Source organism: Canis lupus, chromosome X (assembly GCF_011100685.1).
Source record: "Canis lupus familiaris isolate Mischka breed German Shepherd chromosome X, alternate assembly UU_Cfam_GSD_1.0, whole genome shotgun sequence".
NCBI classification, from domain to species: Eukaryota; Metazoa; Chordata; class Mammalia; order Carnivora; family Canidae; genus Canis; species Canis lupus.
Window position 1 is genome coordinate 96,763,960 of NC_049260.1, and position 25,694 is coordinate 96,789,653.

General features: G+C 36.7%; 1 protein-coding gene across 1 annotated transcript in view; it reads right to left on the reverse strand.

Annotated features, from left to right (window-relative positions):
- Positions 1 to 25,694, reverse strand: part of TENM1 (teneurin transmembrane protein 1) — a 790,607-nt gene that overhangs the window by 233,969 nt on the left and 530,944 nt on the right. The window contains exons 9-13 of the mRNA XM_038588255.1: positions 22,940 to 23,139; positions 21,494 to 21,704; positions 16,792 to 16,893; positions 15,276 to 15,470; positions 12,012 to 12,212 (exon numbers count right to left, since the gene is read on the reverse strand). Coding sequence (XP_038444183.1) covers positions 12,012 to 12,212; positions 15,276 to 15,470; positions 16,792 to 16,893; positions 21,494 to 21,704; positions 22,940 to 23,139 — 909 coding nt within the window. The remainder of the gene's footprint in view (positions 1 to 12,011; positions 12,213 to 15,275; positions 15,471 to 16,791; positions 16,894 to 21,493; positions 21,705 to 22,939; positions 23,140 to 25,694) is intronic.

Sequence of the window (25,694 nt, forward strand, 5' to 3'; positions counted from 1 at the left end):
TCTGCTTGTCCCTCTCCTTCTGTCTCTCCCCCTGCTCATACTCTGTCTCTCTCTCAAATAAATAAATAAAATCTTTTAAAAAAAGAAATAGGGGACAAACCCTCTCCCCACTCCCTAGTCTTTCATTTTGCCTAGAACACATATGTGGTAGCTTGAACACTAGCTGCCATTGCATAGTATGAGAATAAGGGTCCTGGGGATAGTAGAGGCGTGAGTGGGAAGAAGCTTTCTTTCTGGAGTCATCACACAAGCTTCAGACTACTTACCTCTAGATTTATTTTGTGTAAGAGAAAATCACACTTATATCTTGTTTAAGCTACTCTTTTTTTTTCTCTTAAAGGAAGTATTTCCTGTCACTGAACTCTAATCTTATCTGACATACCAGGAATATAAATTTCCTTTGACTGTGATTTTATAATGAATAGCAGAACTTAAAGGGAGGGAAAAGACAGAACAACTACTTCTTAGCCAACTTTTCAGTAAAACCTCTATCCTACAGAGGAAAAAACACCATTTAGGTAGGAACAAAAGCATGCAATGGTTTGGAGTAGAGAGAATTTTCATACTCTTTTAAACTAATTCAACTTTACAGAATCTGAAAATGAATTTCTTTGAGACAGCTACTAATTTATCTTCTACTTACAAGATTTGTCTTTGAAATGTGTCTTTATAGTGAGAATTGAAATATAATGACAATAATAGCTACCATCTATTATTATAATTTAATGTCTATGATGAGAGAAACAGTATGCTAGGTGTTTCAGATGTATTATCTCATTTAACCCTTACAACTACCCTACAGAGTAAGAATTATTTCCCCATTTCACAAGAAAAGCTCAGAAAAACCAAGTAACTTAGAAGCCGAGCTCGGATTTGAGTTCATTTCTGTCTGAATCTTTCTGTCCCGAATCTCTGACAATTTTCCTAACTTTCTAACAGTCAAGGAAGAGGTACCAGGATGCTGCCCTGTATATGCTCATTGCCAATTTTCTAGCTATTCAGTTCAAGTGCTGACAATGGAAAGGTGATATCTGAATTTGAACAAGCTTCTCTGAATGATATATTGAACAAAAGGTCTAAACCTGAGATTCCGAGACTTGTCTATTAACTATGGGCCTAATTAGCTGCACGACCCCGCATAAGTCTTTCGACCTTTCTAGGCCTCAGTTTTCTCTTCTACAAGAGAGGGGGCAGAACAAGGTGATCTCTAAGATCTGATCTAGTAAAAACATTCCACGATTATGCCAGTAAGTCTGTCAACAAAGAAATGAACAAAGGAGAGACTGTTTGAAAAGAAAGTAGGCAGCAGTGTTTAGAGTGCTTTAAAAACTCATTGCCTGACATGCAGAATAAGATTTAAAAAATAAATGGACCTAGCAGAGAAGTGTGGGAAGCTCTCTTTCATTGGTCAAACTGTTTCTTCTTAACGCCACTGTTAATTTGACCACTATGATTTCAGAAATATCTTTTGAACAATACTTCTCAAAATGTTCTCCTAATGTATATTAACCAAATGATTACTTGCATGGAATGAACTCATTTCAGTTTGCTGGACTCTGATGTGTTTACTCATACTTCAGTAGAAAGAATTCTTGATTTACCTGGAACTTAAAATTTTTTCTTCATTTAAGAGTAAAAAAAGTAACTTACTAAGATATAGATTGAAATGTGAACTTAGCTGAAAAACACATTTTGCAGAGGTGTAAATTGAGACCCTGAGTGGCTGATTTGCCTAAGATTACACTGGAAGTCAGACCTCTGCCAGAACACTGGAGGATCTGCTGTATGTAGAGTTTTGGTGAGGGTCCAGAGTGGGGAACAGATTATTAGCTCAACTTTGAGCTGACACAGGATTGGAGATCAATATTTGACACCGATCTAGAAGAAAATGTGCCTTGCAAAAGACAGACTAGAAGAAAATGATCTGTCTGAGGCTTAAGTCTAAAGATACTAAGTAACAAGCTTCCTCTGAGAATTCATGATCACTAGCCAAGTTTCATGTGGGCATGGGGCCCGAATTTATACTATCTGTATGGTCAAAAAAACTGTAACTTGAGATCTTCTAATTTAAAGTTTACCTTGATTCTTCCCCATTCAGTGAAACCTTATGATAGTTGTCTTTCTCTGATTGACTTATTTCGTTCAGCATACTACCCTTCAGTTCCATCCATGTCGATGTAAATGGTAGGTATTCATCCTTTCTGATGGCTGAGTAATATTCTATTGTATATATATATACCACATCTCCTTTATCCATTCATCTGTCAAAGGACATCTTGGCTCCTTCCACAGTTTGGCTATTGTGGACATTGCTGCTATGAACGTTGGGGTATCGGTGTGCATTAAGGATGGCATGTGATGTGATAAGCACTGGGTGTTATACTGTTTATTGGCAAACTGAATTTAAATAACAATAAAAAAGTTTATTCTGATATGTAGGAGACTGGTTCCTGACAGAAACAAACATAAATCTTCCCCAGAGGAAAACTTTCTTCACATGGGACTTACAGAGAATCTCAATATATTTGAACTCACAATAAAAAATAACAGAAACAAGAAAGCAAGCCATCGTATGCAAGAGTTGATAGAAACAACAAACCATAGACCCAGACCCATAGACCCTTGATATGCTACACTTATATGCATATAAAATAACTATATTTCATATGTTTAAAGAAAAGACAGTAACCAGAAACAGGATTAAAGAGCAAGAAATTCCCCCAAATTAATGAAAAAAACTAAGTTAAAATTTTAGAAATAAAATAATCACTGAAATTAGAAATTCAGTGGAAGGGTTAAACATCATAATAAACAGGGCTGGAGAGATATTTAGTGAGCCAGAAGACAAATTTGAAGAAATAATGACAAAGAAAAAGAAATGGAAAATAGGGAAAAGAAGTAAATGACATAGAGGCCAGAGTGGGAGGGTCTCATGGATCTTCCAAAAGGAGGTAGTAGAGAATGTGGGAACATCAAGATTTAGAGAAGTAATGATTAAACATTTTCTATGATTAATGAAAGACAAATGTTTCTCCATTCAAGAAACTCAGCAAGTCACAAGTAAGATTTTAAAAAAAACTAATCTTCAGTGATCTTTAGGACAGGACATTGGGCCACGAATTCTATTGCCAGCCACAACTCTGAAACATACAAAATAAAGTAAGTTGTCCTGGGTCTCAAAGCAAATTAGTTCCTTCAACTATCAAATGAGGAGACCACGACCTACTCTACTCACACCTTATGGCAGTATGAGAGTAATAGAAACCCTTTTGCTAGATTACTGCGAATTTGGAAGCTTAGGTACAAGTCAAGTTTTTTATAGTAGATGCAAAAGCCCATTCAGAATTTCTCGGAGCTTCAGCTAACGTGAACATGTATTGTCCTTACTCTTTAATGAGGGACTAATCTGTCCTTCCTATCCCTCTTCTCCTTCTCTCCAATTACTCAGAATATTTGGAATAGTCCTTCAGGTATTTTGCAGGCATTTTGTATCATCACAGATCAATGTGCAATCCAAGATTGGATAATGACCCCATATTGTGTCCATAACGATGAAATGAAGAAAATGAGTATGTAAGAATTTGGAGGAAAAAATTAAAGCCATCAGATAAATGCAGGATATTTATATTTTAGGAATGAAAGAATCATTCCATTTATTGGTGAGAGTAAATATATGGGATACTCTTCAGTAATTCCAATCATCTGATTTTGACATACAGAATTAGAACTTATCTTGATCCGTTCCGAATGTCCTGGCCACTGGTTTTGCACAACTGAATTCTGGCTTCCTTTAATCTCTCATGCTATGTCCACTATAAAACCTTTCTACCTCTTTCTGCCCTGTGAGAGGATGGCTAAGCATCAGGTCACGCTATAGAGGTGGGCACCCCGGTCTCTACAGGATCCCACCTACAGGACCAAATACATCTTTTAACTAGATCCTTTGCTGGGTCTGTTTTTCACTTCATGTAGATAAATAACAACTGAGAAAAAATGCCAAATAGCAAATGAACCCAGGATTCAGAATAAGAATTTGAATAAATGAGAGGAATGCATTTAAAGTGAAACAAAATTTGTCTACTGTCTTTAGATACTATTGATCTGTACAAATGCAATCCTTATTAATAACTGGACTTTAACCATAAGCACACATCCTGACACTCATGATTACTGATATTTTCTTACCTCACAATTGCCACCTTATTTCAATATATGTCTTTGGTTTGAAAAACAATTTTCAAGCTTTAATGGCCTGGGATAGTCAGTAGAGTTAGTTCGGATTTACAGGGAGGCAGTTGCAAATTTACCTCTCTGTTCCAACTTGTCAAATTGTCAAAAGTTCCACTGGATTTTGCATTGCTGCCTGCTAATGCTGGCATTACAGGTGTGGTTTTCATTATCTCAGAACAAAATGTAAAAGATGTATCTTGAAAACATTTGATATTTGATGTGCTCTGAATCACCTGACTAGATATGCAATCTAATGGTCATTAAATGAATTCTCTTTTATAAAGATAATGGATTTTGAGTAGGAGAATATTTTGGGGCTCAATTTCTATTTTCACTTGAGACAAAAAAGGCTTAGGGGGTGACAAACTGTCTTTGAGTGGGATGTGTTGCTAGGAAATGATGATAATAGTGTGATTTTTTCCACTTCATACCTACCTCCCAAAGATATATCTGTGGATTTAGTCTTACACACTTAATTTGACTTGTAATTCTCTTAAGGATGGTCTTGGGTTGTATTCTAGTGCCATCAATGAACTTCATTTATTGATTCAATAATCTAGAGTTAATGTTTTGGTTTCACTGTAATGTTAATGGTGTAGCCACTGTATCAAGCAGGGTTTTTTTTTTATTAAATCAATCAAATCAGAGTCACCTGAAGGTTTATTCTTTACTCTTTTAACTGAATAGAAAAAAAAGTTGCTTTACAATAAATTTGATCAGAGATGTTATACTTTGAATAGCAAGTTAATGAAGCCCATGCAGGGATTAGTCACAAGCTTTTGGTCCCTGTATGCTAAAAAGCACTATCATGTTTCAGTGACTAGCTGTCTATATTTTAGCTTTTCTTTAAGTACAGGGAATTTGTCGCATACTGCTAACATTTTTGCTAAGAGAAACATTTCTTCTGAGAGCTCAGTTACCGTTCCTAAGAAATTCAGGTGTGTGTCCAAAACCGAATGGGGAAAAAGTACCTGCACCACTAGGCTCATATCTTGTTACAGTAACTATCTCTTTTCTATTGAAAATGAAAAATTCTAATTATTCGATATACGAGTAGATGTTTCTCCTCACTGGCCTGATGAATGGCTACACACTTGTGCCTGTAGCATGTGCGCTACATTTGGAACAAAGCTTCTTTATCAAACGGCATTTATGACTCTCCTGTTACTGTAATATCTGTAGGAAAAATACAGTGTACACACTCATCATGTCAAATGGTCTGATCAATACCTGGAAATTGCAGGAAAGTGATACATTGTATGTGGTAGATATGTACGGTCAGATGAAGATCCTTTGATTATTGGCACTTTCAATAAAGGGGAAAACTCATAATGTCTTTTAAAGCTATGGTACTTGTATAATCAAGGAAAGTTTCCCTGGCAAAAATAATTATATGAGCCTCTTACAACTTCCTCTTCTAATTATCTCTTTTATTAGTATATGCATATCACCATCCATTAGGGAACACTTAAAAACATAATGAGACATTGTTATAATGAAGATATACATATATATACATACACACACGTGTGTGTGTGTACGTGTACCTTTATAAACAGAGGTAAACTCTCAAATGACATGGTCTATATATCAAAGTGTGGATGTCTTTAAAATGAAAACAAAACTATTTACAATTAATATTTTTTCACTATGAAGAATACAGAGTTAAGAGAGGTTATGGACTGTATCCATGAACCATTCATAATCAGTGTCAAAAGCTCAATGTACAGGATCAAGAATCATAGATCTCAGTGTTGGAAGGGGCCTCAAGGGCCATTTGGCTAATCTACCATCTCACAAATGGGGCAGCTGAGATTCGAAGAAGTTAAGTGAGTTACTCAAGATCATTGTGCTGTGAATACACACACACACACACACACACACACACACACACCCCTTTACTGTCATCTCTCAGAATGGACAAGATGGTCACATGTCACAGGCTAACCTGTAAACAAATATCCTTATAACAAAGCCTTATGGGATCTTTGGGAACTAACCCTGCTTGGATAGGGTACATGATGATAGTACCTCATATGGTTTCTTCTGTATAGCAAATAGAATTTTCAGAAATATCTAGGGCTGAATGTTCCATCTCTCTTTAGTTGATTAATCTACTTCTAAGACACAGTATAATGAGAGAGGACCACAGTAGAGAAGAGCAAGAGTTATCCTCTCTACATGAATGCTTACCTTCTATGAATTTCGCTGTCAGTTATCTAGGAGTAACAATAGACAGGGTGGCTCAGAGGAAGTCTCATCAAGGAGAGAGGACTACAAAGCTCTGAACTCTGCTTTTATGTTCCCCCTCAAAGACTATGTGACCAGGAGAAGCCAGATTTTATGAAAGAAATAAAGTAGATGCATTTTAAAATGACAATAGCATTGGTTAGGGCTAATATTCCTCAGTATAGGTTAAATGTATTACTGAGATTTCAGGGCAAGGAGCTCCATTTTAAGGGAGCGTGATTTGACTTGTGGTATATCCAAATCTCAACCATATTATAACAAGCTTCGAATGTATTCCTCTTGAGGTTTTTTTAAAAGACTAATGAGTTAACCTTTGTGAAGTACCATGAGACTCTCAGGTGAAAGAAACCTATATCAAGTATCAATCCAGTGATGCTAACAATACTCAATGTGCCTGCAAAACAGATGAGAAATAATCAGTAAACCATTCATTGCAGTCCTCTCAGTATCGGAGCGGCACAGTTCACACGCTAACAGCTAAGCTTCATGTGCTTAGAGGAAGAAAATGATCAATGGCAAAGAGCATATCCACCTTTGAAATGACATGATCCATTATAAGAATCAGATGTTAAATTGCTTCCTGTACTGAGCACACTCAATTAAAAGTCTGCACAGTGAGATCATCTTGATGGTTAAATATGCTCTGTGGGAACAACCTTTATGGAGCTTAAAAATCACAGAAGGACTATTCCTACTGTGACACTAGAGATTTGGAAGGCATTTCCTTCCCCTATTTTTCAATTTGGTAGTTTTATTAGGAAGGCTTTTGCCAGAGAGGCTGCTGAGTTTTGGGTCATACCTACCCACCCTTTTGCTTCTTTGAGCAAGAGATGTTTCTAAGTGTTCTTTTTCTATTGGGTCCAAAATGGATGAATGTGGCTTTCATCCAGGATCTCCAGACAAAAATGTGTCATTCATGCACTTGATATTTGATGCCCTTCATCCCCTTGAACTTTCTCTTTTCTGTAAGCTCATATATTCACTGGACTCCCAGCTCCTGTCTAACTCTTCCATCTTCCTTTGGCAGGGGTGAAGATGGAGGGCTGAAAACAATGCCAGACATGGAATGAAATCAAACAGAACTGGTTTCTATTTACAGGTTTGTAGTTACTTAACCTCTCTGGCCCTCAGGTTCCTCATGTTTCAAAAACTTGAAACATATTCATGGTTGTTGTTTTCTAGTTTTCTTTATTTAAGTAATCTCTCCATCCCATGTGTGGCTCGAACTCACAACCCTGAGGTCAAGAGTCGCATGGTCTTCCCACTGAACTAGCCAGGTGTCCCCATTATTCATTGTTTACCACTTGTCTCACCCTGCCAGACTGCAAGATCCAGTAGTGCAGGAATCTCTGTTCTCCTCACTGAGGAATCTCAAGATCCTAGCACACAACACATAGTAGTTGCTTGATGAAAATTTGTTTAATAGATAAATAATTAATTTCTCCATTAATGGTGTTGCCATTCATCCAGTCTCCCACTGCAGACATCACAGAGTCAGTGAAAATTCCTGCCCCCTCCCTTACACATTTCCGGTAACCAAGTCCTTTTCCTAGCTTCTCTCATATCCATCCTTTTGTCTCCATCTGTGCTTAAATTCTCTTATATCAGGTTTTCATCATTTTATACTATATTCTCCAATACAAATATGGTTGGGGTGCCTGGGTAGCTAGGTGGGTTAAGCATCTGCCTTCGGCCTCAGGTCATGATCTTGCGGTCCTGCAAATGAGTCCTGCGTCAGGCTCTCTGCTCAGCAAGGAGTCTGCTTCTCCCTCTCTCCCCCTATTCTTTTCCCCCACTGGTTCCCTCTCTCTCTGAAATAAATAAATAAATAAATAAATAAATAAATAAATAAATAAATAGTAGATAAATAAATAAAATCTCAAAAAAATACAAAATACATGGTCATGATATTAACCTCCCTAAACCCCTTCAATGCCTTTGCCATTGTCCTCAGGACCAAGTCCAAACTCCTAGGTGTGGCCCCTTCCTGGTACGCAAAGTCTTTTGCGACCACTTCCTAGACCTTGAAGTAACATAAAATACACCTTGCACATTGCATCTCACTTAAGGAGAGACATTTTGAGTCTTTGTTCACGATTGTCTCCTAACTGTGGATATGTTTCATCACCTCACATGCTGACAGGGACATAGTAGGGACTCAATAACTGTTTGGCAAATGAGCAATTAAGATGAGGAGATTAGAGCACTGTGGTAACTTTCACCTCTGGGCACACCATTTAACCTCTTTGTGCCTCTGAGTATTAGAATCCTTAGTGATGCTGGGCAGAGGGACTAGAGACCACCTCATCTCTGAACCATTGAAGCAGGTATCTCTGCACTCTCTTCCACACCTAGTCTTCTATGGGACTATCACTTGTCCTCATCATTTGATTCATTTGGGTGGGTAAGGGTGATTTGAGGTGAGGGAAGAGTAGGGTAGGGTTTAGGGTACTTCATCTGGAAGTGAGGAGGGGCGAGTGTAGAGGCACAATTGTAATTAGCCTTTTCTTCCCCTTCTGAGTGATTTCTGCTGACAGGATTGGTGCATGTCTTTGTGTATTAGGTGGAAGGGGTGGGCTGAGGAAAGAGAAACTCTCTGCACAATGAATTTCATGTTGATTTGTGGGAAATACAAATATTTGAATTTGTACAACTGGTGACTAGTATACTGCCAAAGGTTTTGGCCTATTCTGAGGCATCAGGAAGGACACATAGGGATGTGAGTGGCCTTAGGGAGAAATCATATGATACAGAATCACTATTCAATCAAGAAATGTTTATTAGGTCATATAAACAGGTAAGTTTTTGAGTAAATGTTAAGAAACTTCTCATGTTAAAGATATCACCACGAGATATTGGTGTTCTCTAGGGTCTTGACTTTCTTCATTCTCATTTTCTGCACTCTTCTTGGACCATAATGTGCATTCCTAAGATCTGAACTATATCCCAAATATGTGTGTCCAGTTCAGGATTCTCCCATAAGCTCCATTCTTGACTATCAATCCCTCACTGGGCACAGCCACCTGGATCTTTTGCAGACACCTCTAACTCAGCATATCCACAGCTGACCTCACCAAATCCAGTCTCTCTGCCCACACCCATTTTTCTGCCTGGGCTTTTTTGGTCTCAGTTGGTGATGCTTTCTTTCACCTAGCCACCCAGGATAGTTATCCCTGGCTCCTCTCTGCCCCTCATCTGCTATGGTAACTCCCTCTTTGTCTGTTTCCACCTTGCTATTTTCATGGCGGCAATTTTAGCTAGGCCCTCTCTAACACTTCACTCCTGGTCTACTCTAATAATCACACTGCACTTGTCCCTTACGTCCCCACATCATGCATCTCCAATACATCCTCTCACTTGCTGTCAGAGTGGTCGATCCAACATGCGGCTTACTATAAACCACTCAGTGGCTTCCTATTGTGTCAAGGGGAAATGCAAATCCTTTAGCATGGTGTGTAAAGAAAACTGCCTGCGTTCTAGCTCCTGCCCATGTCTCCTCTGGACTCCTAGGCTGCACCTATACCCAATGACAACTATGTCATTTGAATTCACATCTTTATTTCTTTAAGTTAGTGCTTCTGCCTGAAATGTTCTTTCCCCTCTTGTCCACATGATAAACATGTAATCATCTTTCTAATGTTGATTCAAGTGTTGACTTCTTCAAAGTCTTGCCTGACTACAGGGCCTCTTCTCATAGAAATATCCGATGGCTCCCTCTTTGTGTTCTGCGGCACCTGACTCTGCACATAGTCCTATGATAAGATTTTTTTTTTTATATGGTGAATTAGGTGATGGACTCCTAGAGAAGGGGATAGTATAGTACAGTACAATGGTTGAATGTATGGAATGTGAAACCAGAACACCCTAGTCCAGATTTAGACTCTGATACTTATTATCTGGCTGACTTTGAACAGGTTATTTAACGTCTATGTGCTTCAGCTGCCTCATTTGCAAAGTGGACACAATTATAGGACTTATCTCACAGGGCTGTTGTAAAGACCAAAAAAATACATGTATAACACTTAGAATAGTGCTTATTACATAATAATTATGTGTGTGCTTTAATAATAATACAAATGTAAATATTCTTATTTTAAACTTGAAGCTCTGGATATACTGTATCTAACACATGAAAGGATGTTCAATAACATTTAGCAAGTAAATCAGTAACCAAGTTAGAGTCATCCAATACAGTCCCATCATACCCAGCTACCTTCTTTCTCTAACCATTTTCTAGCTTGTTCTATGTATCTCTTCCACTAGACTATAAGGTTCTTTTGTGCAAGAGCCACAGCCATCTTGTCTGCCGCTGTATCTCCAGCACCAAGCACCATGCCAAGCACATGGTAGGTACACATATATTTGCTCAGTAAATAAACGAATAATTTTTAAGGTTTGCATTTTAGTTACTATTACACTGTCTTTATCATTTTATCCATTTCTGAAACTGTAAAATGCAATCCTCTCTCCCATATTATTTCTACGTGAGGCAACAAAATTTTGTACAGTAAAGTATTATGTTAGAATTAATGCTCTTAACAGAGGGATATTCTTGTTTCTTTACAGCACAGAACTGCTGATTTTTTTGGTTCATAAACTAATTCAGTGGTACAGGAAGTCTCAGAGAGCTTCTAATCTTTTCTGTTTAGCACATGGCATTTTATATCCTCAACAAAATTCATAGGCAGAGGTTCTGTAGGAGTTATTATTTATTAATTCTACTCATTTCATGAGCACATGGCCTGAGGATAAGAAAAAAAAGTATAAAGAATGACCCGTTATTTTTAGTTTAGATGGAAAAACAAGTCATGCACACAAATACCTATATCATGATGCCATTTTTACTCTCTAGCAATGAGTACAGTATGATTTCAGAGGATCCTCTTGATGTGATCAGGAGAGGTTTTAGAGAATAGCTAAAACTGTAGTTGATCTTAGTGGAAGGATTGGATTTTCATAGGTGGAAAGGTACCAGCATTCCATGCTGAGGAAAGGGCATAGAGAAAAGTGTGAACATGTGATATCCTGGGAGTGAGCAAAGCATATTAGAGTCCTTTCACAGAAGCAGGGATTTATGCAGGAAGTGGAAGCAGAAGACAGGCTGGAGATAGAGCTTTGGAACAGTTTGTGGTGGGCTTTTTAATAACAGAGTAGGATATCTGAAGCTTATCTCTAGACAGTGTAGATCTATAGCTAATTTTAAGGTAGGGAATAGGAAAAGGAAAGCCAAGTTGTGGGAATAGCAATTGGGCGGCAATATGGCAACGTATAAACAGAGTTCCCAAGCTAAGTTCCATTTTTTAAGTGATGGAACACCCAGTGGAAATACTCAGCAGATGACTGACAATGAAAGATAATTCGAGTTTAGGGGAGATACATATTTGAAATAACCTGTATAGAAATGACTGCAGGAAGTCCCTTTTAACCCATGAAGACATACAAATCAGACTTTGAGGAGTACTACCTGAAGGCAAAGACCAGTGAGAATTTGGGAGTGGAGGAAGGGAGAGAAAGAAGTAACTCCAGTGTACCTGTTGAACAGTCAGATCCTGTCCACTTGGGATCACAGCTGCACACTCCAGCGTCCAGAAGAAAAGTCCCGTGTCCTGAGCACTGCTCTTGACATATAGGAAGTGGGGTTTCACAGTTGACTCCTCCCCAGCCAGTAGAGCAATGACATTCTCCTTTTACACAGATGCCATGGTTGGAACACATTGGGTCTAAGCAGTCCTCTGAAGGCCCAAAAAGGAGAAAAAGGTTAAAAGTGAACAGATGTGGCCTGCATACCTTAGGATAATGAAACTGAGACAGGCACACTGATTTCCTAATATGTCATGAATACTGTTTTAATCAGGTAATAAAATGTCTCATTCAAAGGCTGTATTCAAATCAGAAGATTATTAACACTTAAAAATATGGTAGAGTGTCATAAAGGTTGCATCCTAAAATTAGAAGACTAAGGAAACCACATATATGTTGTATAATATTGTGAGCAGTGTGTAGTCTCCCACACATATGGGTAGGTGCACCAGTGTGGGCCTTTGATAGGAATTCCTCAGCTTTGTGAAAAAACCCAAGAATTTTTGGGAAGTCATTCCTTATCTTTTTTGAAATTGGAATCAGCTCTGAGAAATGGCTTTCACTTGATGTGACTAGAGAAGAAGATATACTTAGTAAACATATACAAAAAATAAAACAAATAAATGAATATATAAAATACACAAATATACTACATATATAAAATGTCTAGGATATAAAAATATTTATATATAAATATATAAAATATTAAAATGCACATATCTTTTTTTTAAGCTTAGATTATTAGGTATTAGGTGAGCTGATTACTGTTGCATGAAATCATACAATATAATGAATCTATTATAATCTTTCATTAATTTCTTAGGAGCACTGAAAATACAACATTTGTAAACCTAATTTTAAAAATTATTAAAGTTTTTTTTTCCATGCCTTCTTCCATCAGGATGCTGTGATATAGTTGTCAATGTTTTAGAATATCACAGATGCAATTCTATTTGTTTCTGATTCTGTGAGGTTGGAAATTTTTGGACACATTCTAACAAAGGTATAAACTCTTAAGAGTAGATCTCTGTGTTTGCTTTGAGGAAAACTGTTTTGTGCTTTTAACTGAATGACCATTCCAGGGGAAAAGGTTGATTTCCAAACTTCTACCTTCCCAATACAAGTAAGATGAGACTAAAATAACTCCCCATTATGAGGATGTATGTTTTGAATTACTTTTCCAGCAATGGAATCAGACTGATAAAACCTGCCTTCATTTGCAAGACCAGTCTGGTCTTGGGTGTGGCCTATGGTCATGGAACATAGTAAGGCTAACTAAGCATTATTATAATTAGTGTTATTGTCATTATAATTAACCTCAAATCTCAAGGTCATTAGCACAAGGCTTTACTACTGAGCTAATCAGCAAATAAATACTAAAAGGTACACCTAATTTTATTTCATTCATTATTTGGAGCGAGAGGGAAAGTCTAAAATATTGTGTTAGAAGGAGGCCATTTTGTTATATTAAAACACAGCAACTACTTTAACAAATAAAATGTTTAATTGAGTATAGTTTATTTTATTAAAAGGCCACCTTCAATGAGTAGGTAAGTCACTTAAGTCAGAAGCACGAGGTCATATGGCTGAATGGGCCAGCAGGCAGCATACATGAATGCGATGAACTGGATATAAGAATCCGGTGTGTTCCGAGTGAACTGAGACGAGTATCCAGTTTAATAGAAACTGCTGTTTCTTGGTCCCAGGTAATTGTCACCATGTAGGAACATGGGCCCAGGGTTATCAGATTTTCCAGTTGTTCCAGAGATCAGAAAGAGAGAGAGGTTTTTATAGGACACTTCTCTATTTTTAAATTTGGCAAATAGATCACATTAAAACAACAACAACAACAAAAATACTACCACCATCACCACTGTGTGAACCAGAAAAAAACCCATCCATAAGCCCAGTTCAGCCTGTGAGTTTCTGGTCTGTAGTGTTTGACTGAAAATATTTTTTTTTCTGTTGTATTTGACAAGTTCATACTGTTAAATATGGTGAGCATTCTTCCTTGCTATCTTGGTTATTCTACAAATTTTCTTAGCGATCCCTAAAAGGGAAATGTAAGCTAAGCTATTTCTTCAACTGCTCCCAAGTTTTAATTAGAAGGGTCCAAATTAATTAGGTTAAACATTTTCATGGCGAACTATGGGTATTGTGAGAGATACCATGTTCTGGTGAACATGCATATGTCCACATCACATCAGAATTTATAGCTTAAATATGATGATTGTGGTTGGATGACCATAAAAACAATTTCCAGAGGTACTCTGGTGCCCTGTCTAGGCCCAATGCCATTCATTGGAACAGATATAATCTTCACACCCAAATTCTACTATTGCTAACTGGAGGTGGAAAGCTAAACTCTTGGAGCAGAATGAGATTAAACCCTTTAAAATGCTGTGTAATAGTCTTAATGAGCCATCTTTAAAAGGCAATTATAGTGCATTTTCAGCAGCCTCTTTCCTGAACAACGGTTGTGATGAGACCATCTCCCATGGTAATGGTTTAATATTATTTCTAAAATCAGTCTTATTTGAGGGATGTGGCATGAAAAAGATCTGATTACTAGTAAAGTTATTTTTCAATGTGTCTCTTTAAATGATAAAACTATTGCCATTTCAAACTACATTTGTGCGTGTGTGCGTAAAGGTTCCTTTGGGGTGAATTGTAATATAAAGGCACTGCCTTGAAACTCATTAGTAGTAACTTGGCTTCCTTAGGCACGGAGGTCAAGTTTCAGCATGAGGTATGTAAAAATAAATAATATAAAGCAATGATAATAATAGTAATTACAAATCGCTCCCAAAGAAAATATTCAGCAAAATGGTTCCAAATGTGCATATATTATTTTTTTTATCATGTCCTTTAAAGATGTAGCCTAATGTACTATGTAATAACGGAAGCACATGAATTAACACCTAATATCATCAACATGGAAATGCTCAAGTTATATAAGTTAAAAATAGAGGGGAAAATGCCATTTTTCCTTAGCACTCTGCAAGTGTCACAGATACAGCCTCGTGTTAATATTAGAGACTGTCAGAAGAGACATGAACTCCCCCGACTCCAGCCCTTTGCTCCACGTACTAAAGACATATTGAACATTTACAGCTTGCAAAGACGACTTGCATCTCTACTAGAAGCACAGAATGACACTTGGACAGTTCGGTGAGAGAAAAGCCTGAAGCAATAGATGAAAATGGGGCTCTGACCTTCCTCGCATATTTCTCCTTTGTATCCTGGCACACAGATGCAGACTCCCATGATGCAGGTGCCGTGACCGAAGCATGTTGGGTCAATGCATTGCTCTTCTGGAACGTCGCACTCTGGCCCCTTCCAGCCATTTCGGCAGACACAGTGTCCTTTCTCGTATTCTCCATTCCCGCCACATAGCACAGGGCACGAATCTGAAGGTTGGCAAATGAACTTGTAGTGTTCTCAGAATGCTTTTAAAATCTCCAAAGGGGCATTACTCTATTGATTCTTGTATAATATTTCAGGCAAAAATTTGTACTATTTCTGTCTTAGCCTTTATTAAATAAACACATATTTGTGATTACAGACAGAATTTTCCTCTTTTATGGGAGTGGGGTAAGGATAAGATATAAAAGTATCCTGAGTGGAAAAATTATGTCAAGTATTTGTTTTTGATCCCACCATACTCTTAAATAGCTATTATTATTATTATTATTATTATTATTATTATTATTTCAAGCTAGGGTTTTTTTTTCCTCTTATGGCTTTTCTACCTCAAACAGATGTATGTTACTTTTAGAAAGAAAAACCTGAAAAATGTAAAAACTGACAAATAGGGGAGTTATTCATATTATAAAACGTTATCTTTAAAAAGCTGTACATTTAAAAAGATTTATGCTGGGCAGATGTCTATTCCCATGACACTTCATGCAGATCTTTATTAGAATACTTACTCTGCATTGTCATTGTTCGCTCCCTATTAAAACTATGGGCTCCTTGAGGGCAGGACCTGTATCTTCTGTCCTATTCAATTTATAATACCAGCCACCATCTTTACTCCTAATCCCTACATTTGCCAGATTTATCATGCTCCTGGGAAGCCAGCAATTGCCACAGAATTGTAAACTGAGCAGAATTTAATCTAAGGAAACTGAGTGGCTGGGAAACCTGAGATTAAAGCATTAGCAGACTGAGAACTCTAAGAATATATTGAAAATGAGTAGAAAGCACCTCTAAGGTAATAACTGTAAGCCTATGGGGAAACACGGTGTGATTTACCCAAAGCTTTTCAAGAATTAAACTATGGGCAAATCTAGGAAACAGTAAAGTTTGCCAAGCTTAACTTCTGACTTGCCAGTCTACTTTCTAAGGCTACTTACCCATTCTGTGATTACCTATCCTTTCCAGTCTATATGGGTATGTATAGCAGTTACAGATTATCTAGGTACAAATTCCACCCTATTTCATCTCTCTGAGGTTGTTTCTTTGCCCACTAAACTGGTATAACAGTAGATCTACTTCATTGGGTTATCACAGTAAGTATGAATCAGAAGAGGTAACAAAGTGTTTAGAACAGTGTCTGGCAGAATAAGTGTTCAACTTTTGGTTACGGTGGTGGTGGTGGTGGGGTGGATGCTGCTGCTGTTGCTGTCACTTCTACTGCCACTTGTCCTCCTCCTATTGCTACTGATCCTGAGTTCTCAAATTAACATGTATTTCCCTACACCAATTGGAGTAAGAGAGCAACATTACCTCTCGCACAGTCAGGCCCAAGGAATCCTGGAAAACAATGACAATGGCCAGAGATACACTCTCCATTTCCATTGCAATTGGTTGAACAGTCATCCATTATTTCTAGTAAAAGAGAGAAAAAGAAAAACAAATGAGCAAACTTCCAGGCTGTAGAGTCCTTAATTTTTTTTTAATTGCAATACTCTGGGCTTGTAACAATATTGCCCTCTGCTTTCTTGGAGCACTTACTGTTTAAAATCAGATGCCAAAGATTTTTGTAAGATCTCACATTCAGCACCAAATTATTAAAAGGGCCCTGGATTTGCTGAATTGGCTATTCAAGAGTGAAACTAAAAACCAATCTCATCTCTAAAGTGCATAAAGGGTCTAGATGAATTGTATTCTTATGAAATGTTCATGACAAAGCTTAAAATGTCCTAAGATTATAGGACATTTCTCAAAAGCAAAATGGGCTTAAAAATGCAACCCAAAAGACTAAATCTACTGTTTACTTTTTAAAATTTAGGTTGTAGCAAATAAAAAATTTCTTTTCTAGCATCTTAAAATGTGTAATCTACTACCTTGACAGCTTAAATATGATAATCAGTATTTCATTTTCATTAATAAGTGACAATGGAAGGCTTTTAAAGTAAGTGTTCATATTAAATTCACCACCACTAAAAGCATTAGAACCTAAGTATTTTGTTGAGAAATGCTTTCTTGACTGTAAATGCTTATCAGTTCTCTGCCACTAATTTCCCTTCAATCCATTCTTAGAGAAGAATAGGTTTCAGGGGAATTGAGAAGGCTTTGAAGGTGCCCATAGGTAGTTCTAGTGACATAAAGATGTGCAGTGCGACAGAACTTTGATAAGTCTTGTGGTAAGTAACTTGGCTGAAGAGGTATGAAGTTATACAAAAGTCAGACTCTGACAATGAAAAAAATTATTTCTAGTTTAAAATTGTATTTGAGTATAATAAAATCAAATTCCAAGTCCATGAACTATTATGGTATGTGTGCTTTCTTCTTTCAGTTTTTTTTTTTTTTTAATCGTCTTCTCATTACTCTTTCTGGAAGTTTTCTATACTTAGCATTCTTGGATTCAGAGTTTTATGTTCTGGCCCATTTAACTCATACTTCTCGTATGTACCAGTTTTTCCTTTTCAATCCAAATTATCTACTTCATCTAGTTTCACTTGCATAAGCTATTTCCAATTAGAAGGAGATATTCTAGGAAGTGGTCTTGGCATCTTCCACTCAACTATGAGAATTTATAATGAAGGTCGAGAAATAGCATTTCTTCAAATGTGGCCTTTTGACCACCTGTATCAGGAGGATCACCTGAGGCACTTAAAATGCAGATATCTAGGCTTCTTTCCAGATCTACTGAATCTGAAGAATGCAGCTCAGTGATCCACATCCTAAAAAGAACCACCTGTGACCCTGCAGATGCTCACCACATTGAAGCATTGAGGACCAATGTTTCCAATAGTAAACCTCCATAGTTAGACAACTTCTGATCTAGATTTGGAGTTCAGCCTTGGGTAGAATAAAAGTGAGAGGAAGAAAAATGGTATCTAGTTTATTCAGGGAATTCTTAGAAAGCTGAGAATAAATCCAGTCACTGTGTGGATAGCCACCCTATTATCACTCAGAGAAGATTCTTTTTCTCACCCCTGTGTGAATACATCAGATAGCTTTTTGCAGGTTTACGGTAAGTTATTCTCTGATTCCTGTGTTAGAAAACTGAACTGGGTAAGAAATTTATACATGGCATTTGCTGAACTACAACTGGTCTGGCAGAAATGGAGCATTTGACAAAGAGCTACCCATTTTTAACTTATTAAAACATTAGTTATTTTCATAAAATAATTTATTTAAAAGATCATTATGAAGAGGCACAGAGAGTTATTCCCATTCAAAGATGGAACAATCATTTCTTTATTTTCTATTTAATCTATCTTTCTTGTACTAAGCAACAGTGGCAGTTCTTAGATCTACATTTGGATTTCCCCTGCTTGTGAATAAGAGGCCATGGAGGAAGCTTTCAAAGGTAAACATAGTTGAATTTAATTTCACACCAGCTCCTATTGACAACTTTATGGAAGCAGCCTTGTGGGAATGTAGCCATTGTAGAGAAATGTTTAATAAAGTTTGTTATCAAAATAAATAAAAATCCCTACATCTTATTGACTTATCTAAGATCTGTCCCTGGGCCCCCACTGCCACACAGAGCTTAACACCAGCAACGCAAATGACAAGGGAAGGCAATATAGGGAGGTTCTGGAAGCTGCTCCCTCTACCAGGTATGACAGAAACACTGGGACAGCCTAGGGAATCTAGGAGGAGGATGGCTATAGCCTAGGGAATCTAGGAGGAGGATTACATAAGTAACCAGTCATAAAAAAGAATGTGTTTGTCTATTTTGGTTGGCCTCCATGAAATTTGGCCTTCTATCTTTTTAATCTTACTTCAGAATCACTTCCTTGATCATTAGAGTTGAGAAGGATTTTAAAGTTCTCTTCATAAAACTCTGTTCTTATTCTAGAGTCTAAAGCCCTTCGGTATCTGCATCTGCACTGATGATGGGTTTTGCTTCTGGCAGGTTTTCTTATGGGAGAAACTAAAGGTAATGATTAGTCTGATGGAATAATTTCAGTATAAAGGGCATGGGCTTTGGAATCAGACATACTGGGTGTCTCAAACCTCAATTTTGCCACTTGCTGGCTGTGAGAGTCTATCAGATTATTTACTCATTCCAAGCTTCCATTTCCTTATTTATTAAATAAATATCACAACACCTGTGCTATCAGGGTTGTGATGAGAATCTAACAATATAACTGAATGTAAAGCATCTGGTACAGTGCTTGGGGCAGAATGGCACTCCATAAATGGTATATATTCTCATGTTACAGAGCAAGTTGGCTGAGATTAGGGGATATTGACAACTCTGTCTATATTACTGGAAAATAATATATATTAATACGTCAGTGGTTAGCCTATATTAGTCATTCAATAAATGTTGGTTGTTAATACGGTCTTGATCCTTATTAGCAGTGGACTAAATATAGTTAATATCAATCAACTGCTTCTTACATTATCATGAAAGAGAGAATGAGCAGCATTTAGCGTAAATTCATACAAAGCTTAAACTGTTTAATCAAATATATTAGCTTCTTTTTACTATAATTAAGATAAATTATAAAAACATAAACAAATAATGGGGAGAATTTAGAGTAAATAATTTAATACCTTTGATTTTTTTCAGAAATTTACTTGGATTCTTTTTAAGTGGAAATTGCAGGATAAGTGTGTCTATTGCTTCAAGAAAAGTAAACAAACAAACAAACAAACCAAACCTGACTAGCATTAAGGAAAAAGCAAATACTTTGTTGCATATGAAACTGACAGCTTGATATCTGGATAATAGGTATTCTTTCTCAAAGGTTAGCTTCTTTTTGGGAGGAAGTAAGGGAGGGAAAAAACTTCAAGCATGTTTCTGGGTCTATTGATTTTTGAAAGGTTAATAGTTGGGTAAGTGTTTTAACTTCAGCTCAGTGGTAAGGATAACAGGAGGGAGAAAATCTTCACAAATATTTTAGGTCTTCTAACTGCTGGATTTCTTAGGAGAAACTCAACCTCTCATAACTCATTGGCATTTGCATTATCAAAATTGGGACTTGACAGAAAAATATCATGAAAGGTACATCTGAGAAATCTGCTCCATTGAGTCTATGAGTGTTGCAAAACAGTGTCATGGCTTAAAATATTTTTTTCTAGTTTAACAAATATGTTGTCTTTTGAAGATGTAAAATCAGTGCAGTTTTTCTCTAGGGGAAAAAATCATCAGTGCATTTTTATAGCCTCTCTGATTACTTTAGAGGGAAGTTTTTGATAATCTTAATGGCTGGAATACCATTTTCTACTGACTCAAGGTCTTTGGCATCAAGTAAAAATAGAACATAATTGTTATAAAGAGCAGATGGTATATCTATTAACAGTCAACACATCTTCCTAAACATATGGTTGAACAGGTTAACTAAAGGATAAGGTGGTGAGAGTTGTATAGAAAACTGACAGCTGTAAAGTATTTTCCTTTCTTTTAAAAGACATGTGTTTTAGGAAAATTCACACAATAAAAATACTGAGTCTATGAGATGTTTCCCTTCAAGGCTAACAAATTCTAAAAAAAAAAAAAAAAAAAAAGATTTTGAGTGACCCAAGTTATTGTCCTTAAGACTCTGGTCTAAATACTCTTAGGTTGTATTTTGAAGCCTTAATGGTTCTAGAATCAGCTGTTCAAAAGAAGAACTGGACTGATGCTAGTTCTTCCATTTTAAAAGGTATTTATTTGCCTTTTCTTTTCTAATAGCTCTTGAATTAATTGAGATTATTCTGCTTATTCCCTATTTCATTGAAGTTGTTGATCTATGCAGCCTTGGTAATGTTATTATCCAGGTAATTATTCCCGTTGAAAACATAAAAATGGTACAAGGCAAATATCCTACAATAGCAGCAAATAATGGAGCATTTAAAGAATCTTAATCAGCATTTAAACAACACTAATGACAACAATAATATAAGCCTTTCTCATAGTGACCTATCTTGAATAAGGACTTTAAGGCAGAATGAGCAATGAGTTTAAACAACATCTGTATCACTTTAATCACTGTTCTCTTTCTAGAACCATACTGTTAATTCAAAATAATAGTCGACAGCTTACCAATTGCTGTAGTTAACACGAAAACTTGCTCCATCTTTTTTCCATCATTGTAAAATGCCAGATACCAAGGCCCTTGGTCCATATACTCTATGAAACCTGTCTCCTGCAGTGAGGTTAAGATCAGGTTCCGAGGGGAGTGCTGGGTATCATCAGAGCCCTTGGAGTCCTGCTTCACCAGTTGTTTTCCATCCATCAATTTTACAAAATCAAACTGGAACAAATACACATACAAATATGAGCTACTTACTTTTACTTCTAGACTAAGGAAAAACTTTAACTTCAATTGCCCTATTTCATACTTCATACTTCTTTCAGGTAGGCAAAATGAAAAAAGAAGTTATTTGTTCTTAAGTATACTTAAACACAAAAGTATATTATTAATTCTGAAGAAAAGCCCCACTATATAAGTGCCATAAACCTTTCAGTTTGGAGTATTCAAAATAATGGTCTAAAAATAAATAAAACAAGAAATAGAAAAAAATCTTATTTAGTATTTGGCAAGAGAATCTTGATATTTACTAAAGTATCAAATAAAACATATTCAAAACTACACATTCTCCTCAAAAATATGATCATGATCTTCTCTACAAATACAAGAGTTTTGCAGTTTTTAAAACAAATAGTAAAAAATTTGAGAATATTCATAATAATTTACTACATTTTTGGTAGCATATTTAAAAATCTAAAGGACCCCCTCCTTTTTTCCCCTAATCAGTGGACAAGCACATGGTACACTTTTCCCTTGGCATTTTTTTAAGTCACATTTGAATGGCATTCTAACTCCCAGCTTACTCCCTTCCAGAAGGTAAGGTTTGGACTACAGTCGTATCTGTTGAAAAAAAAGCAATCCCCTGATAGTTATGATCCTTATGCTACTTCTTAGATGGAGTAGGGCCCCAAATGGGTTCATGTAAGGAAGAGATAAGGAAAAAAATGAGAGAAATCAGGTGGCTAATATTTATGAAGGGCTTTGTAAATCATAGAGGTTTTACATATTTGAGTTATTATTAACAATAACAAGAAAAAATTTCTACCTGTAAGATAAAACCTGCCTTTTGGGCTCATTTCCCTAATAGATTTGCATTCTTCATTGGGACAAGGATTCAAGGCCATATGGAGCCAGCTAAGGTGGTGTGGGCCCAAAAGCTAAGTAAGATGAGGGTGTGGGGAAAGCTCACAATTATCCTATTCCAGGAAATATAATTCAAGTTTCAAGAATATTTTCTTAAACTTTCTTTTCTGAATCTGCTCTGCTAAATGCTATTGCTTATTTTTCAATGTCATTTTTTCCTATTCACTTGAGTGTGATTATTCTGGATATTTGCTCATTACAAACATGGTCTGCCTTCACCTTTGACTCCCACATACTTTACGAGTCCCAAACCCTGAAACAATTCATCCCACCACCCTCTAAGAGGACCAAGAAATTCCTATAACATCAAATACCTGAGTGTGTGTAGGTGGAATGTTTCTTCTGCCATAAATCCCCAGCAGAGAGTCCTTGGCTAAAGAAATATTGAATTTCAGATATATAGGATGGTGGATAGTAATCTGGAAACGCCAGAATAAGCCAGGTGGAATGGTCTGCATGACCTGTGCACCAATGTCAACTTCTCCAGTGTCTATCGCCCGTCCCTTCTGAAACACTGGTTTTAAAGGTAAAGAAAATTGCACATAATATTAATCTCAATCTTTATAAAGCAATGGTTTTTAGTTTTTCAGAACAAATATATCGAAATGACTTACTCAGCTCTTTTTTCCTCCCCACTCTAACTCATAATTCAAGGCTTTACTCAAATTAAGTATCTTCCAAGGAGTCTTCCCCTTCTCTTGAACAACTATTGCATTTATTTCCATCATTTGATTCATTTTAACCATTATTTACTGAGTGTGGTCTGGGGAGCTATAGGAGATACAACAATGAACAAGATGCAGTTCTTGCTTTCATGGAGCTTTTTATATAAGAAAGGAAATAGGACAAGTGCACAGATAGCCACATTGTAAAGGAAAATAAGTGTTCTGGGTAAGGGTATTTGGTTGGAGGATACTCCTCATTCCTAGCTGTCTCTATGCCCTTTATCTTCCTTTATTTTTTTCTTAGTACTTATCACCCTCTAACATACCACGTATTTTACTTATTTATTGCCAATTTTCTACCAAGAGAATATAAACTCCACGAGGCTGTGGCTGTTTTGTTCCTTGCTTTATCCTCAGTAACTAGAATAATGTACACAAATAGTATGTGCTCCATACATATTTATTCAATGAATGAATGAATGAGAAAAGGGTATTTATGGGAGGTAGTATGGAAGATGGGCCTGAAAGAAGGGAGAAAATTTCAACAGAGCTGTTGAGAAGAATATCCCATGGGGAAGGAACATTTTTGTAACAAAACAAAGAGGAGAGAAACTTGTAAAGCTATGGGGTAGGGTATGTGTCTATACAGAGGAGCAGTTGGAGATAGGGCTGGAGGAAGAGAATGGCATCATAGGACCTTGAGTGCTGGTCCTGAAGGTTTATTGCGTAAAGGATGGAAAGCCATTAAAGGTTTTGAAGAAGAGGGGAGATGTCTGGGTACATTAGAAAGACTCTTCTTGAGGCAGAAGGTAGGATGATTTAGAGCAAAGGAACACAAGAATGATAGAGAATTACTGAGCAATAACTCAGGTGAAATGACATAAAGATCTAAATTTAGGGTAGGCTCAATAGTTCACATGGGATAAATCCATTCCAGTCAACTGTAAAATAAACTAGTGGGACTACACCAAACTAAGGAGCTCTGCACAGCAAAAGAAACAATCAATAAATTGAAAAGACAACCTACAGAATGAGAGAAAATTATTTGCAAGCCATATATCTGATAAGAGGTTAATATCCAAAATATATGAAGAACTAGGTGCCTGGTGGCTCAGCGGTTGAATGTCTGCCTTCGGCTCAGGGCATGATCCCAGAGTCCCAGGATCGAGTCCCACATCGGGCTCCCTGCATGGAGCCTGCTTCTCCCTCTGCCTGTGTCTCTGCCTCTCTCTCTCTCTCTCTGTGTGTCTCTCATGAATAAATAAATAAAATCTTTAAATAACAAAACAAAATATATGAAGAATTCATAAAATTCAATAGTAAAAAAGCAAATAATCCAACTCAATAGCAAAAAAGCAAATAATCTAATTTAAAAATTGGCAAAGGACTTGAACATTTTTCCAAAAAAAGACATACAGATGGCCAATAGACACATGAAAAGGGGCTCAACATCACTAATCATTAGGGAAGGGCAAGTCAAACCCATAATGAGATATCACCTCATACCCTGTTAGGTTGGCCATTAGGAAAAGGAAAACAAACGTTGGTAAGCGTGTGAAGAAAAGGGAACCATTATACACTGTTGGTGGGTATGCAAAATGGTACAGTTGTTTTGGAAAACGTATGGTGGGTCTTCAAAAAATAGAACTATCATATGATCCAGCAATACCACTCCTGGGTATATACCCAAAGGAACTGAAATCAAGATCCTGAAGAGATATCTACACATCCACATTCAATGCAGCAATATTCACAATAGCCAAGATATGGAAACAACCTAAATATCCTCTGATGGAAGAATGGATAAAAAATGTGATATACATACAGGCAATGAAATATGCAGCCACCAAAAAAAAGGGAATCCTGCCATTTGCAACAACATGGATGATTCTGGAGGGCATTATGTTAAGTAAACTAAGCCAGACAGAGAAAGACAAATAATGTATGATATCGCTTATGTGTGGAATCTATAAAAGAATAAAAGCTAGTTTCATAGAAACAGAAACAGAATGGTTGCTAGGGCTGGAGGGAGGGGGAAATGGGGATGTAGGTCAAAGGGCACACTTTTTAGTTATAGTAGAGAGTTCTGACAATCTAACATAGAACAGAGTGACTATAGTTAATAATACAGTATCATATACTTGAAAGTTGTTGAAAGTAGATCTTAAGCATTATTATCACACCAAAAAAGTTAACTATGTGAGGTGATGGATGTGTTAATTATCTTGACCTTTTTAATCATTTTTACATTGTATGGATATATGACATCATCATGTAGTATACTTAAATATATACAATTACAGTTGTCAATTTTTCCTCAATAAAGTTAAAAAAATCACATATTAAGGAAGTATAAAACTGGGTTATCCTAAAGAATGATATAAATATCTATGAACTTCAGATT